This window comes from Dunckerocampus dactyliophorus, chromosome 16 (genome assembly GCF_027744805.1).
Source record: "Dunckerocampus dactyliophorus isolate RoL2022-P2 chromosome 16, RoL_Ddac_1.1, whole genome shotgun sequence".
NCBI classification, from domain to species: Eukaryota; Metazoa; Chordata; class Actinopteri; order Syngnathiformes; family Syngnathidae; genus Dunckerocampus; species Dunckerocampus dactyliophorus.
The window spans coordinates 11751559-11769151 of record NC_072834.1 but is presented as its reverse complement, the minus strand read 5'-3'; the positions used below and the strand labels follow the sequence as shown (position 1 = coordinate 11769151).

Sequence of the window (17593 nt, the reverse complement as noted above, 5' to 3'; positions counted from 1 at the left end):
TTGACACATCGCTCAAATCTTTGCTATAATCACTGTAAACATCCTCTGTCTCGTACACCGCTTTGTTTGTGCAGCTGAGTGATAGTAATCCGATCGCGTCACTTCCCAAAATGAGGCTGAACAGCTAGAGCTAGCTTGTCAGGGGTGGCGGCATGAACTATAAATGTGATTTTTGCACATTTACCGTTCGCTTTCAAACATTTAACAATGTAGAACAGATTTATAAACAATATATAACATATTTAAGCAAAGTGGATCAATCATGTCAGGCACCCTTGAAGTTAAGAATAACTAAATTGGAGGCTAACTAGTTAGCACACACCACTTGTGTCCCTGTAGTGATCCTATAGCCTGCACATTAGCAATGTGGTGTAAAAAATTAATAACAGGAGTGTAAAGGTGACTATAGGGGTGTTATTTCATTTCTGCAAGGCTCTAATAATGATACAAATCATATTTAGAAAGACATAAACTACTAGTCTATCTAACTACGAAAATATTAGCAGAAATTCACTTCTTATGGTCAAGTCTGGAACCAATTAACCGCAATAATCGAGGGATGACTGCAAATGAAATGTTTCGAAATGTTCTGTCCAGACTAATAAATTATATCAGTTTCTTTAGTCTTTCATTTTTCAGATTGTAAAACCAAACAACACTTGCACAACAGGTCACACTGCAGAACTGATTTGAGCATTTGTGGATAGCGACCGAAAACGGCTGGTCATCCAATGCCATGAACTCCATAATTTTCTTTGTAGTAGCTTTGCTCTTTTCACTAGTCATAAGCTTTAACAGCGGCCGCTGCCTGGCTCTTTGCTCCAGCTAGATTTATCTTTAGCCTCAGCTGGAATGCTAGCTGTCAGTCTGCCAGAGCGAAAAGGAGACAGTAGCTGACTTTCAGACCTTCGCAGAGGTAGATAAGATCGGTGGATAAGATCGATTTCGTATGTAAGGATCGGCTGATTGCAGATGCCCCAGAAATAAGGAAATCGGCACCAATCAATCAGGTGCATGCTTAATTTTTTTTGTATAATCTGTACTTTTAAACCACCATTTGTAACACGGTGGTGGTGTACTTTTTGGTCTCAAAAAATGTTATTTTGAGTGAGTTGCACACAGTCCCTTTTCATTCGTCACGTTACAAAACCAAACAAAAAAGCACTCCAGGTCATTTCTTTTTTCTTTCAACTCATCGAATCTGCAATAAAGATATGTACATTTGTCCACATTTAAAGAATGAGTCACGAGTCTAATAGCATCCTTGTGTGTCCTTGAATCATTTCAGGTAGTATTTGCAGGAATAAGAGGCTCTCTTTCTGAGTGTTTCCGCAACAATGTGCCGCAGCGTCACTGTCGTCTGCCTTGTCACGAGTCATCACTGTCGCTCTGCTGTTGCACTGACGTGTGAGCACATTGAAAGATTGAAAGATGAGCACATCTCCAGTGCCTCCAAACCCATTTGGTTGAATAGCAAGATACATTTTACAACATTATGGCTGGACCACACAGTGGCAGCGAGCTCACACATAGTGAGGGTGCTTCGGCAAGCTGATTAAATACTTTAAAATATCTTTTTTACACGTAGAGGTAACTGTGTCATCACACAACTGATACTCCTGCAGTTAAAGCCATTTATTGTTTAATTCAGAGTAGAGGTGTCCAAAGCGTGTCAAGCAGATTGTTTTGTTATTGACCTACAACTTATTCTAAAAAGAAAATTAAACAAAACAGCAGCAAAAGTTGACAAAAGAGCATAATTGCGTAATGTAACATGAAAAAGCGGTTAATACTCTTAAGACTAGTAATAACAGGCATTCTTAAATATACTACACATACACTCCCTCATACTATTGCATGAGAAAGTGTGGCCAAACTTTTGACTGGTTTTTGACTTCTTGCTCTGGTGGTATAATGGCGCACACTTCTGTCTTTCGTGTACAGTATACGACGCGGGTTAAATTCCCGGCCAGGGCCCCAACACCCAGCCATTGGAGACGTCCAGCGCCATTCCCAAGCCGGGACAAATGGGAGGTTTGCATCTGGTAGGGCATTTGGCGTAAAAACTAAGCCATGTCACTCACACGAATGAATCGCTGTGGCAACCCTTGATGGGAAAAGCCATCAAGAAGACAATTAAAAAATGCATATATAACTTCTTAGCATATCTACATGGTTTTAGCCCATTTACAGGATTAAAAATACAGTAACAGTACTCGGTTTTTGTTGTTCATTTGCTCATTAAGGTACATAAATCGTAAACTCACAAAAACCAAGCCAATTTTTCCCATAGGGAATAATGTAAATCCAATTAATTTGTTCCTGACACCCAAATAAATTAACAAACAATACATTTTACAGATAATAATGGTAGTTTTACATGCAGAAAACAATACAAAATAGTTATAAATGAAGAATGGATGCAACTTATTGTTGATGTGGCTTCCCGTACTCCTGGCAATATCAAATTCAATAGCGTTTTTCACCTTCTTGATCAAAGTTCTTTCTTTGGCCCCACGGTGGGTTAATTAGCAGTCGCACTCAATAAAGAAATGCACGGACAGTCAGTCAGCAACACGTAGGGTGCTTTGTTTGGGCACTCGATTTTCCCGGAATGATACAGTGCAGGGCAAACGGGCTAGTTAGTCACATGCAATATTATACAAAAATCGAGGCAATGTATGAAAACCGAGGCAGAATATAAGCAAAAAATTTTTGACAAAAGCCAAATTGTACGAAATCTGGGGGACTACGAAACCTGAGGTTTGGCTTTATCAAATGTTACTTTGATTTCTCGGTGAATTTCTCTGTGAAAAAAGCTTGGATTCGGAGGGACTTTTTCAGCGGTGTGATGACCCATGCATGTCAGCCTGGCCAACAACAACACACAACATCAGACCGTATCTCTACACTCACTCAATGTACAGTATATACAGTTCTCCCTCGCCACATCGCGGTTTGAATTTCGCGGCTTCACTCTATCACAGTTTTTTCAAAAAAATATTAATTAATAAATCATGCTGTTTCCTGGTTGAGTTTGGCCTATTTGTAGTCAAACCTTATGCATATTTAAGTAAATGTTATGCATTTTTTGCCTAAATTAACCATTTTCAAGCATAAACATGGCTAAATGAACTAAAATACAAATATTCAAAGTACTTGATTATATGTAGCGTTCTACACTGGTCATTAGGTGTCAGTAATGTTACTGTAATATTTAGGGAGGCACACAAATGCCAGCTTTTATCGCCCAAACAACAGGATTTTATTGCAGGTTTGAAATATCTCACAACAGGCACAATAACCCCTAATCGAAATCTACTGTTGTCGCCACTCAGTCTCCTCTACTAGGGAACACATTTATAGCAACACACACGAGCACGAGTTTTATTTATGTCTTATTTATACTTATTATGTCTACTATATTGGGTAATACACGTATGAGTGTAAAGGTGACTTTAGGGGTGTTATTTAATGTCTGGAGGGCTCTAATCATGTTTAAAAAAAACTTATTTAGAAGGTTGTAAACAAGTTTTCTTGTCATGGGCGAGTCATGGATGAGTCATGATCAAACTACTGTATGTTCTGTTATGTCAGTTCCATACATATTATTTATTATAATATCAATTATAAGATAATATAATATAATAAGATATTTGACTACTATTTCACCACATTATTACATTACCTTATTATTTTCCTACGTATTCAACCAGAAGAGAGTGTATTTGGAATACAGGAAGTGAACAAATGCATTGCAACTGATGGGGGGTAGGATTAAATAAGCTTAGCTTCTTCCTACTCCATTTGCACATGTGGAAGTGTGAATTGTAATATGTGATGTATTCCAATGTAACTTGCATGCATGTTCAAATAAATTCAACCATTACCATTTATAAATAAGGCATCCTACTTTGCGTTAATTCACTTATCACAGTCGGGTCTGAAGCCCATTAACTAAAGTGTGTTATTGCAAAATGGTAAACGCCATATTTGTATATGAAATCTGAAAGTGTACCCTTCAACCACATCTCGAGCATAAGAAGTGTAAAACTTTAACAATTAACCGCGATAAACGAGGGACTAATATATTATAGAATGTTGGAAAACTGAATAACCAACAGCACAAATTTGTTTTCAGATGAATATAATAAGCAAAGCGTCTGTGTAGGCTCTCAGTCGTACAGGAGTTGTCCATCGAGGATCCTATCCTATCCTATCCTATCCTCAGGATAGGATTATACCACTGCTCCGCCCAGGCTTAGTGTAACGAACCAATAGGAGGAGGGTGTTGGCACACCAATTCCGCCCACTCTTACTATATTTAAGGCCTAAGCTACCAGCACTTATTAGTTTGCTGACGAAGCTCTTCGGATGAGGAGCGAAACGTCCGACACCTTCTACACAGAAGTACAGATGACGTCTCAAGAAGCCTTTTCCTCGATATAATAAGCAAAATACACATGAACATGTTTGCAATCAATGAAAACACTTTAAGGAAGAGCGCTTGCCATCTTGGGGCAGGTCATTCAAGCTGACAGGACTGTTGGCTGCAGTATCTTAGATATTTTTAACCAAGCGTGGTTATAGTAGGACATGCTTTTGGGTATGACTCTCCTCCCTCGCTGTTCAAGGGCTTGCAAATCCAGATGAGCCAAATATCTACGAGTGAGCGTGAAGTGGAGGATGCACGCTATTGAATATAATTTTAGGATCTCCAGGATGCGCTTGTACAGTGCTGCAGTGCAGACTGTCTGTTCATTCCATGCCTTGCGATTATGTGATTGTACTGTGACTGCTGAGAGAGCCCAGCATTAACAGCCTTCCATGCAATCGTTTTATATGCCGCTTATAGCAGCCTGCGACAAAAAAAAAAAAAACGTATCGCAAAGACTTACATGTCTGAATCTATTTACCACAGAACAGGGGCAGAAAATGAGACAGAGGATGGGATCAGGCGTGGTGTTGCATTCATTGGATGGTCCACTGCCTATACACACTGTTAGTAACACTAGCCATTTGTCTTTGCAGCAGCACAACAGTTGACTCATAGCAGAGGAGAGATCATTATCTGCGCTAACGTGACATGTGATGAGGCTAACCTATGGGAAAACTATAGCAGGGGTTGATGCATCATCTGGTGTCCAATGAGCTTTGAGTCTTTATCAGTGGAGTTGCACAATTCCAGGAAGGTGAAACTGTTTTATTGGAGCACTCGTCATACAATTCTCCTTAGTTCCTTGGACTCTCAGAGTATTGATCAATCCAATTATTTTAATGCTGGCAAAGAGAAAGTAAATCATGATCGCTGAGGCGAAGGGACAGTATAAACAGGACTGGGTTTAGCCTAAGTTAAAAATCATTCTGGAACTTCCAGCGCCACTTCTTATAAGATTTAGGTGACGGTATGTACGTACATATATATGGGAATTCAAATAAATCTATTGAGGCCACACTGCGTCACCCTGTGTGAAAGTCTTTCACAAGTGCCCCTTAATTTGCATTTGCATATTATTTACATAATAATTAGCCTACATAGAGGAAACAAATGAACTGCAGTTAGCTGATAAGTTATTTAATACTATTTCATTTAGTTACTTATTAATATATTTGCACAATTCAAGATTTTTTCAATATTTTTTTGTATTTATTTTTTCATAATTATGAAAATATTCCAAATATTCCATTCCAATTCTACTTTGCAGAAATGTACTTATCGCGGTCGAGTCTGGAACCAATTAACCGCGATGAACTTTATTTTATTTTTAAGCAATTTACTTTTTACTTCTAATTAACTCAAGGCTTAGGCCCAGCGATTAACTTATCCCCCTCCCGTAACCCGTAACCCTCCTGTAGAGGGTGCCCATGAGCAAATGAGCGCTTGGCACAAATCAGTATGAACACTTTCTCCCTACTCGTCCTGGCTGCGCTAAGCTCCAGCATACCCCCGCAACCCTAGTGAGGACAAGCGGCATAGAAAATGGATGGATGGATGGATGGATCCTTGCTGCGTCCCCTTAGAGCAGGGGTCACCAACGTGGTGCCTGTGGGCACCAGGTAGGCCCCCACGACCACATGAGGTGCCCGCAAGCCCCTCTTTTCATTCAGGTTTTCAGTTAATAATGAAAGAACAGTAGAAAGAAATGCATTCTGAAATACAAAATGTGAGTTGTGGACACCAGCATTTTGTTAATGTTCTGGTAAAACAAGCATATTCGCTTTGTTTGGGTTTAAAATAAGCTCTGAAAATAAATGTAAATACAAAAATGAGTATCTCTTGGCCATTTTCATTTTGTAAAAGTAGCTCTCACAAGGAAAAACGTTTGTGACCCCTGCCTTAGAGAATGCCGCCTTGGGCAATTGCCCATGTGACCCATAACTGGAACCGCCACTGAGTAAACGTAGTGTAAAGTCCATCTATAAATCAACAGTACCGCAAAAGATAGAGATGAGTCTGTGTTAAGACCCGAAAGGATTGAGAGAATGTTCTTTTATTGTAGGTGTGTGAGTGGGATCATAGGCAACGTGCTTTTTATTCAACATTTGCGTTTTGTCGTCGTTGTGGTTTTGAAAATGGATTCAACTTCTTTCCTGATTACCATGGAACATTTCTGGGATTTTCTTGGGATTTTTTACGAGCCCTCTTAAATTAAATTAAAAATGATTTGTTTTATAGAAAAAAATGTGTGTTTCTAAGTGATTTTGGAGTATTGATTGTTCTGCGGATGAACTGCACTTCATTATGGTTGAAGAGTAATTAACAGAATTGTTCAAAGTTTAATGATTTTTTTGAAAATTGGGTGCCCAAAATTTGACACCTGTTTTAAAGAACAAACTATTTCGGTAATTAAAGAAGTTTGCAGTAAATGGTAAATGGCCAAAGCGCTTTAAGTCACTGTTAGCACAGGAGTGACACTGCTTTTCATGTACACTTAATATAGTAAAAAACATAAAAACTGTCTCCGCATCCAAAAATACAATCCTACACGCACATTTAATAAGATCCCGCTTATCACATTCTTCCCACCATGATTTGTGACTTCGTGTTTATCTACACAAGCCGCCCTACTTTTATGTAAAGCGTTATATTGATACCACACTGCAGTCTCCCTGCAGCCACAAACAGATTCATAAGGTCTCTCTGTTGGGATCAGTCCAATCAGGTATTAGTGACAGGTTTCTATATTCTATTATATATTGCCACTTCAGATTTGTCTTTTTAACGATGCTGGTATCACAATGAAAATGCTGTGCCTATGACCATGGGGGGAATTGATTCTTCCATACAGGGGAACAAACTGGACCCACACACAAACACACACAGCAAAGTGCTGGACTGCAGCCCTCCATGTATTGATCAAAATGCCAATAAGAGACGTTTGCCAGGAGGGATTTGTATATAGTCATTATCTAGTGACCAGCCAGAGGACAGCAGCCATCTTTATTCCACTCCGCATCACAGCACATCACGACACCTCTAATTCATTTGTTTTTAGTCAAGTTTTGCAGATGAGACGAAGAAATTAACAGATTTAACATCTCAGTCGTCTTGGCACGTGTTTTTTCAACCATGGCAAACGCTCAGGAATGACTAACCTATCACTCTCGGCAGAATAGAAATGTGTCAAAATAATCAGCACTTTCACTTGCTGCAGAAGCACCCAACGGGCTGGCAGGATGTTATGCAACCCACATGACTAAAGTAGGAAATATTTACTTTTATATTTAGTTTTAGTTGTCTTCATAAATGGAGAAACTGTCTTGTTTAGCTTGCGTTTCCTTTTTTCAGCGTTACTACAGTAATCCTCCTGATTGGCTTGTCAATATTTTCATCAATAGGCGGAAAAACCTTAAGCTTGCCAACAAATAGAATCAGGTTGGCGAATTTTCCACTAAGGAATGAAAATGACCAGCCTCCTACTTTCTCACTTGAAATGGATGCTACATGCCTCGCAGGAGGAAAATGCGTCAAAGTACGTACAGTGGCACCTTGGTTTTCCTTTCTACAGTCATCCTTCGTTTATAGCGGTTACCGTAAATGGTTCCAGACCCGACTGCGCTAAATTAATTTTCGAAATATAGGATTCAATGTTAACAATGGAATATTTTCATATAACATAGAAAACCTGTTTATGACGTTCTAATGTTTTTAACATTATTAGAGCCCTGTAGACACAAAGTAACACGTCTACAGTAGTGGTCGACCTGTTGTTGGCTGGGCCGATTATTAGGGCTGATATTTGGAATTTTGACGTATATCGGCATTGGCCAATTTCAAGCCAACGGGCCGATATCAAGAAATCAATTTACAACTGGGTTATTTTGGCTCGGATGCAGTCGCGCCTCTCTCCTGCCACTTCTGTCTCCAGCATTGCTCCACCCACGGCGCCATCTGATTGGTTAAGCAAGCCACAGCACGTGTTAGTGGCAGAGCCAATCCGAAACAGCCAAACAGTCCGTGATAGTAATAGTATGGTTTCATTGGAGGGAAGCATGCCAAGGTGGAGGCTGGTTAGCTTAGATAAGTTATATATAAATGTTACGTTATTTACTGTGGAATCATTACAGGGAGCTATTTATTGAAGTTTTTATTCAACTTCTAAGAGATGCTTCTGAGTCTAGGAACGCCATGCTCTTTTTCTGTTTGGTTAAATAAACATGCTTGAGGCAGTTAATCGAAGTTAAGTGTTTGTATTATTCAACATTTTTAACGCCAATTTTTTACACTTTTACTGCAAATGAATATTGGCTCCAAATATCGGTTACCAGCCTCCTTAACTGCTAATAATCGATATCGGCCCTGGAAAACGCATATGCGTCAATCCCTATCCTATATTCACCTTTACACTCCTATTATTCTTTGTTTACAACACATTGCGCAACTGCAGGGACTTGAGACGTCCGCTAGCTAGCAAGCTAACCAGTTAGCCTCGAATTTATTTCTTCTACGCTTAAGAAGCCAAAAACTGAAACGTACAAAAACCAAGGAAACTTTTCCCATCGGAAATCATGTCAATCTAATCTGTTCCAAACACACCCAAAAATATGAACAAAAAAAAGTTTTACAAACAATGCAAAATAATGATAAATGATGACTGGATGGAACTTATTGTTGATGCAGACATCCCGTACATCCTGGCGAGATTGAATTCAATAGTGTTTTTCACCTTCTTCATCAAATTGCTGTCACTCACAACTTTTTTTGGCCCCATGGTGGGTTGTTTAGTAGTCGTACTCAAGAAAAAAAATACATGGACAGTGAGTCAGGGTTCTTTGTTGGGTGTTTGGTTCTGCAAAACTACACAGTACAGGGCAAACATACTAGTTTGTTATGTGCAATGCTGCACAAAAACTGGGATAGTGTAGGCAAAATTCTGAGGAAAATTTCCGACAAAAAACATAATAAAATCGGGGTGTACAAAAACTAGTGGTGTCCCGATCCAATATTGCTATCTGAAATCTGTTCAATATGAGCCCAAAAAAGCAGTATCGGATTATATTGGCCTGCATCTAAAATTTCCAATATTGGCACTCCAATACAAGCAGTCCATTCCAGACTCCACACCAGCACTTCTATCCAGCAGAAGCCCTTCTATTCGGCATGCAGAACCCATGTGTGTTATGTCTTGGTAGGTTGTGTGACCCCAAGATGCAGAGACAGAGGTGAGTGCAGGTAAAGAGAAAAAAACAGAGCACCAAAAATACAAAGGTGGAAACAGGTGGAATAAGCTCAGAACAAACCAACTTCCAACCAACACATGCAATGATCCAACAACTAGCTGAAACGCCAAGCTGAACTAAATAGTAACTGATTAGCAATCAGTATCAGGTGTGTTCACTGCATTCACAAAGGAAAGTAAAGTCGCTGCCTATGGTGCAAAACAAGGAAACACAAATTACAAAATAAGAGCACCAAACAGGAAATGACAGTGAAAACGAAAAAAAATACAACAACAAAGCCAACCAGTCACAAGGATCGGGACAACGTGAGCACAACAGCAGCGTGTGCTATCGAGTTTAGCAAAGAGTCGGAGTGATGTCAGCTGTGTGGCTTTGGTTTTCGTCGAAGTCTGAAAAAGACATTGCAGCTGAGTGCCAAATTCCCATGGTGGCATAGAACCAGGGAGGTTTAATACGACCAACCTCATCATGCACTTGAAGGAGGGTTTTCGCAACACCACGGCTTCCTGAAACTGTTTGACACATTTGCAAAGAGTGAGAAAACCCCATGGGACGGCAAAAAGTATTTGGCCATAACAGAAAAGAGCCAGCCCCTGACGGTGGTGAGTGATGTCGGGTTTAAACGCTCCGTTGAGCATGTCAAGCCTCGCTATATTAAGCCTGTTGTTGATAAAACTATACAGCAGATCCATCAAGAAGTAAATGGGTCAGTTTTTCTCACACCTCCTGTTGATTACTATGATTCTCTGTTTGAGTAAAATCACTTGCTTTTCTAACATTCCATGCTACTAAACAAGTATCAATATCGCTAACATTCAAGGTTGCAATATCTGAATCGAATCGGAAGTGAACAGGTTGTATCGGGACACCCCTAACAAAAACCGAGGTACACAGCGGAAATGCATTGTGTTGCAACTTTATCACACTTCATTTGTAAATATTAAGTGTGAGAAAGGGAAATAGAGATGTTCGGATTAAGTAAGAAAATAGACATACAATACATGTGGGATGCAAAAACTCAATTTCAGTAATACTTTTTCCAGGCGTGTGCAGGTTCAGAGTACAACATACTGCATCATTATATTCCATTACAATGTGGCACAGTAGCTACATTCAATTGTCATTCATACATAAAAGATACAAATACAAAAATGGTGGGATTTAACATGTTCGCATGAGACGTGCACAATATTCATCTAAACCGTAGCAGCAACTGCCCGAGTGCCCTTGAGCAAATAAGTGACCTCCCAGCAGCTGCAGTGTATTTAATAAACAGCTGACAGTGCAAGGCTGTCACTCGGACATGTGTTTGCGAGGCATTACAATGCAAACTTGCATGGTCTGGCCATGTGTCAACAGCAACAACAACGTGTCAATAAGTCTCTCGAGAATGTCGCAGACGCATGACGTAAAATGGCAGACTTGCCTTAGTGTGATTTATAGCTGGTGCAGAAAAAATAACAAATGCACTGTGGACCTTTTGTGTGGCAGCAATAGGTTGTATACAGTAAATACTGTTGTGGTCAGGAGTTTACATACTCAAGACAATTCTGCTTCTTGAATTTTTATTGATGACTTTCCCATTTTTCTGAGTGTTGGCTCATCCAATAAGTTCTGTCAAACCCGCCAAAAAGAAACTACCAACTGCAGTCAATCATAATCACTAACAGGAAACTTAATGTGGCTCGGCCTTGCCAAGTTAAAAGTAGGGCTGTCAGTTGATTGAAATATTGAATCGTAATTAATCGCATTTTGTCCATAGTTAACTAATAATTAATCGCTGATGGAAAGACGTTTTTATCTACAATAAGTGTATCTTTGAATGATCATTTTAAAGTTTTTAATACATCTATCAACATAAGACTGGATAATTTCGTGGTACAGTTCAACACAAAATGGGCCTCAATGTATAAAAAACAAACACAATGTACAACAAGTTGAAATTGGTAAGGTAAACTGTCCATCACACACATATCATTCTCTTCAAGCAAATAATCTCACAAAATATAATTGTGACATTACAAATAAAGGTTTGCAAAAACACCAAACAACTAACTGAAATGAAAACAGGGTGTTAGAAAAATAAATATGGACAAATTACAAAAATGAGAGTGTTCAAGAACAGGCAGTAGTTTACACAACTAGAATTGCGCACCTTATACTGTAGTGCCGTCAGGCTTATATTTCACTTCCAAACACTCTTTCACAGAGACATACTTTTATTCTGTCATCCTTGCCAAACACAGCAGTTCAAGCACAAACGCTAATAAATCGCTAATACATAATAACGCTAATAAATTCCCTCGCAAGCCTTTACTGTCATGTCATTGAGAGCTGTGTGTGCACTTCCGACACAGCGGTTAATTGGTTCAGGTCCAGACCCGACCGCAATAAATGAATTTCCGCGAAATAGGATTCATTATTAATAAAGTGAACATTTTTATAGTTACAGCATTGAAAACCTGTTTATGACTTTCTAAATTCAGAGTATTAACATCATTTGAGCCATTTAGACATGGAATAACACCCCAATAGTCACTTTTACGATCCTTTTATTCTTTGTTTAGAAGGCTACGGGATCTCTGCAGGGACATAACAGACAGCCGCCGCTACCATAACAAGCTACCAAGCTAACTGGTTAGCCTCTCCAAGTTACTTATTCTAAACTTAAGAAAGTGTTTCAAACGGAGGACGACAAAGAAGCCAAAAACGTACCACTTTTTCCACAGAGGACCGCTCGCAGAAATACTGAAGGATATGGGACGGGGCCATTTGATACAGTTTGCACATTAAAGATGTTAAAACCAATCCATTGTAGGGCAATATATGCTTGGTGTTATACGTGACAAAGCAAATTAGTGAAATATCTAAGAATATATCTCAATGATAATTAATTCACTTTATTTTTAGCGTATGCAGAGAGCCAATAAACAAACAGTAGCCCTAAGGCCGCACTTTGGACACGCCTGGTGTGTACAAAATGCTTGTCACCAGGCAACTGCAAATAGTAAGTAAATGCAAGAGCACAAATCTTGTTTAGTGTTTTGTATACACTGTTTACACTGTATGCAGTGAGAGGAGGTCTGAGTTTATGTGCAAACATTATCAATATTCTTGTCTGTTTACAGGGATAGAAAATATAACATATCGCAACTTCAGGTTTGACCACAGGTAAAAGATGGGGTTTCTAATTTTCTGGCCCTATCCAGTATTAACCAAAATATTTGACACTTGTTTTAAAATGGACTGCATGGATGGAATTTTGACATTGCCACTAGGTACCTATTTTTGTGGCTGGTAAGTCTTCGGTCAACACTTTTGTTTTATGACCACTCTTGACCATAGTCGACTAAGTGAAGCACATTGCTTTCAGTGGAATTATTTAATTACTTTAGAGACTCACAGAATTTTCCAAATTACCGCCCATCATGCACCATCATCCAGCTGGTGATTTTGGACTACACGACTAGAAGATTGTGTGGACATCTGGCAAGTCTTGGTGGGAGTCCATGAAAGTTGCGCATTGTAAAGACTCCAGCTATAAAACATATGGAATTTAGGTTTATTCATCCCAATGTAAAATGCAATTTGGGAATGCAATCACCGAAAACAAAGCTTTTCCAACTTGGAAGCATACATTCAGGTACAAACAGTCCAAGAATTAGCACTAAAGGGCAAAGTGTGTGCCTTCAGGAACACCAATAAATCTCACTGTACCACCATTTCCATCAGCTATATGAATTGCATCAACTTCCAAGCATCTGACCACTTAAAACCACACGAAAAATGACATTTTCACCTCCATCAGTAGGCAAAAGGCGCCTTACCAATCATTCAATGCATGACTACTCACAGGCATGTGTGACAGAGAAGCTGTTGGAGGACTCCAGGTTGTCAACATTGTAGTTGAGGTGGAAGGGTTTCTCCGTCACGTTCTGGTTGGTGTTGTACAGCTGCACTGCAAACCTGAAGGCGCTGTGCTCCTGGACTGTGGAGCGCATGAAGAGTCCACCTACAAACAAGGAACAGTGCCAACTTGATGCAAATGACACTTGGCAGCATACAAGTCCAAATGTCTTATAATTGCATGTTATTTTGAACACTACTACCTTCACATACATTCTGACAGGTGTTATGCCCTAATTGTGCAATATTTAGCTGTTATTAGGGATGTGTGAGCCATGAGCAAGTCGTTCAAAACCTGTGAGCCTTTTACTGAATCGGGACTAACAGGAACTTCTTTCCCTTTCCTGCATCACGGCCTCAACAAAACGAAGGATTCACTCACTCAGCAACTCGAGTTTCACTGACTCACAGGTTGACAAAAACTCCAGTTTCACTAACTCACGGGTCGTCGACGACTTGTGTTTCACTGACTAACGGGTGCTTGACAAAGACTCGAGTTTCACTGGTGCTCAGGTTGAGGAGGACTCGAGTTTCACCGACCACCGGTGCTTGACAAAGACTAAAGTTTCACAGACTCTCAGGCTGATGAAGACTCGAGTTTCACTAACTCACAGTTTGATGAAGACTCAAGTTTCACTGACTCACTTGTGCTTGACAAACACGAGAGTTTCACAGACTCACAGGTTGAAGAAGACAAGAGTTTCAATGACTCACGGGTGCTCAATGAAGATTCTAGTTTCAGTGACTCACAGGTTCTCGATGAAGACTCAGTTTTCAATAACACACGAGTGCTCGGCAAAGACTCAAGTATGACTGACTCATATGTTAAAGACTGCTCGAGTTTTACTGACTCACGAGCACTCGACGAAGACCTGAGTTTCACTGACTCACGGGTTGACGAAGACTCGTGTTTCACTGACTCATGGGTGCTCGACGAAGACTAGAGTTTCACTGCTTGACCAGTGCTCGACAAAGATTCAAGTTTCACAGATTCACAGGTTGATGAAGACTCGAGTTTCACTAACTCACAGTTTGATGAAGACTCAAGTTTCACTGACCTACCTGTGCTTGACGAACACTCGAGTTTCACAGACTCACAGGTTGAAGAAGACAAGAGTTTCAAGGACTCACGGGTGCCCCGTGAAGATTCTAGTTTCAGTGACTCACAGGTTCTCGATGAAGACTCAGTTTTCAATAACTCACAAGTGCTCGACAAAGACTCGAGTATAACTGACTCATATGTTGAAGAGGACTCGAGTTATACTGACTCACGAGTACTTGACAAAGACCTGAGTTTCACTGACTCTCGGGTTGACGAAGACTCGAGTTTCACTGACTCATGGGTGCTCGACGAAGACTAGAGTTTCACTGGTTGACTAGTGCTCGACAAAGACTCAAGTTTCACAGACTCACAGGTTGATGAAGACTCGAGTTTCACTGACTCACAGTTTGATGAAGACTCAGTTTTCAATAACTCACGAGTGCTCAGCAAAGACTCGAGTCTAACTGACTCATATGTTGAAGAAGACTCGAGTTCTACTGACTCACGAGTACTCAACAAAAACCTGACTCATGGGTGACTAGAGTTTCACTGGTTTCACTGGTTGACTAGTGCTTGAAAAAGACTCAAGTTTCACTGACTCACAGGTTGATGAAGACTCGGCTTGAGATTGTAAACGGTAAGCAGTGATGTAATGGTATAGACAGACACTTGATCATGTCATCCAATCCAATGTAATCTGTGCTCACAGCCGCCTGGTATTGCTATGATATGTTGTTATGTTTAAAACTCATTTTACTCGTTGAAGCTTTACGACATAATCTATCAGCATTTCGATGTAATTTCCAAGAGAAATATGATTCCTAGTTATAAACCAAGCGAAAGCTCACGCTGAAGTGAACTTGGTGATGAATTATGCAAACCTAATCAATGGAGTTTGACGCAGGGTCCTATTTCAGCTGTGTGCATAAAGGCTGCATCTCAGTCAACTTACCAATGTTGATTTGGTTTGGAAAGCCAGCCTTGGAGACTCCACACCAACACAACAAAACTGTCGTCACTACGGCCAGCCACATTTTTCTCTGAGAAGTGAAACGAACTCCTGGTGAGGTGGAGCACAGCGCACCATGTACGCGGAGTGGTCGGGAAAGAAATCCACAAGATGCGTGGGGGGGGGCTTCTGTGCGCACACACACTGACTGCGAGTGTGCGCCCTGCAATGCTTGTAAACGCAAAAGACGGCGTTTTGTTTGCAATGATGGAGGTGCTGCTAGAGGTGGGAAGAGAGGAGACGCGGCGCTCCTTTGCTGTGGTTGAGGAGCGCGCAAATGGACCACTGAAAGAGAGCGAGAGACAGTTAGAGAGAGAGGGAGGAGGAGGGTATCAAACTTGTGTTGCCAGCCAGTTACTGCAGTGTGTGTGTGTGTGTGTTGCTTTAGCTGGTATGATTGCACACTTTACCCAATGAGCACACATGCCTCCATGAGGGAAATGTGTTTCCCAGGGGTGCTTTTGGCCACTCTTGTAGCGCCCTCTTCTCAGTCAAACAGTACTACAGGAAACATATTTTTACCTTTGTGTTCATTCATGAGAGTTACGCAGTGCGCTTGAACTAGCGATGTGTCGGTCGCGAAAGAATCAGCTCTAACAGCCGGCCCTTGAAGTGAACGACAGGAGCCAGCTCGCGTCGTAGGGAGTCAATTGGGAGCTGATTACTCTTTTCCTCTTCTTTTTTTTCGTTAGAGGTGAATGTCGGTGGTCAAGATGTGTGGCAGAGTCTCTGTGTCCACACTGAGCATGGGGACGGGCGGGGTTAAACACACACTGTGGTGCTCGTAGAGCCGATTCGTTCGTGAGAAATTAGCATAAAGAGATTTGACCTATTTTGTTTTTGTATTTTATTTATAATATAACATTATAATATATATTTGTAGCTGCTCACTGAGGTTTAATAAATCCATTTAAATAATAACCATTTCATATCATGTATTTTTTTACATTAATAATTAATTTTACACAATACACATATTTGGTAATAAATTAATTTAAGACCAAAAAGACAGCGCTTGCACAGCGCAGGGAGTACAGTGCAGAAGAAAGGAGACAAAGCAGGGAGTTCTTCCGCTGTTGCTGTTGAAGTTATTCATTGTTCTGTGTACATGATATGATCAAATAAATAAGATTGATGATTATATTGTGCTTTAAGAGTGTTTAATCATGACGATGTCATGTATATTGCGTGTTCAATGAGAGCCGGTCTTCTTACTTGGTGACTAATTGGCGTGTTTTCTGAGCTTTCCAGAAGAAAAAAAAAAATCGAATAATTAATTAAATATATAAACAGTGAGAAATAATTGTTTCATTGTGTGCTGGCAGATACTGGTTTATGTTTGCATGTGCAGGGGTAGGGGTGCATGACTTCAGATCCAATACGGGACTGTGAAACCACAGCGGGAACCACTGCGCTATAGTATCCAGTTTCCTGGTTTAGCTTAGCTTAAGTTGTAACACACACTCCAAATTATAAAAGCCTACCAACAGTTATTGCATTATTTGTCTTTTACAACGCACCTTTATTACTGTATAGTTCCTCCATGAGAGCCCATTCATGCATCTGCGTGATGTGCTTTAAGTTTACAGAGATTTGGTTGTTGGTTAAAGATACACACTTTTGGGCTTTATTTAAAGCCATTCAGAGCGCTTTATGCATTTATTGCTTACTCACTTTACCGCACATTCCATTAGATTAGTGGAGTACTACAAAATCCATTATACCCACAGTGTGGTTTGATAGACCGGGCATTTCACTGTGTGTGTGTATGTGTGTGTATAGAAATCTTTGTAGCCTTTTCAGTCTGAAACACGAGCACAGCAGAACAGGCTCAGTCTGTAGTTATTGACTGAAATGTCACTTCATTGCTTGGCATCCAACACAACAAAATTCCCCACTAGTATTTATGCATTATGGTTCCACTTGACTAAAACAGGGCCTTGTTAATTAAATTG

At 40.2% G+C, this 17593-nt stretch overlaps 1 protein-coding gene across 7 annotated transcripts in view; it reads right to left on the bottom strand.

Annotated features, from left to right (window-relative positions):
* Nucleotides 1-15976, bottom strand: part of gria3a (glutamate receptor, ionotropic, AMPA 3a) — a 107516-nt gene extending 91540 nt beyond the window's left edge. For 6 of the 7 annotated variants that reach the window (XR_008566420.1, XR_008566419.1, XM_054755705.1 and 3 more), the window contains exons 1-2: nucleotides 15582-15923; nucleotides 13535-13693 (exon numbers count right to left, since the gene is read on the bottom strand). Coding sequence is in view for 5 of the 7 variants with exons in the window: in XM_054755705.1 (XP_054611680.1) it covers nucleotides 13535-13693; nucleotides 15582-15663 (241 nt within the window). In the remaining 2 variants the exon portion in view is untranslated. Of the gene's footprint in view, nucleotides 1-13534; nucleotides 13694-15581 lie in introns of all 7 variants that reach the window. The other variant, XM_054755702.1, reaches the window with a different exon arrangement.
* Between the last annotated feature and the right edge of the window lie 1617 nt (nucleotides 15977-17593).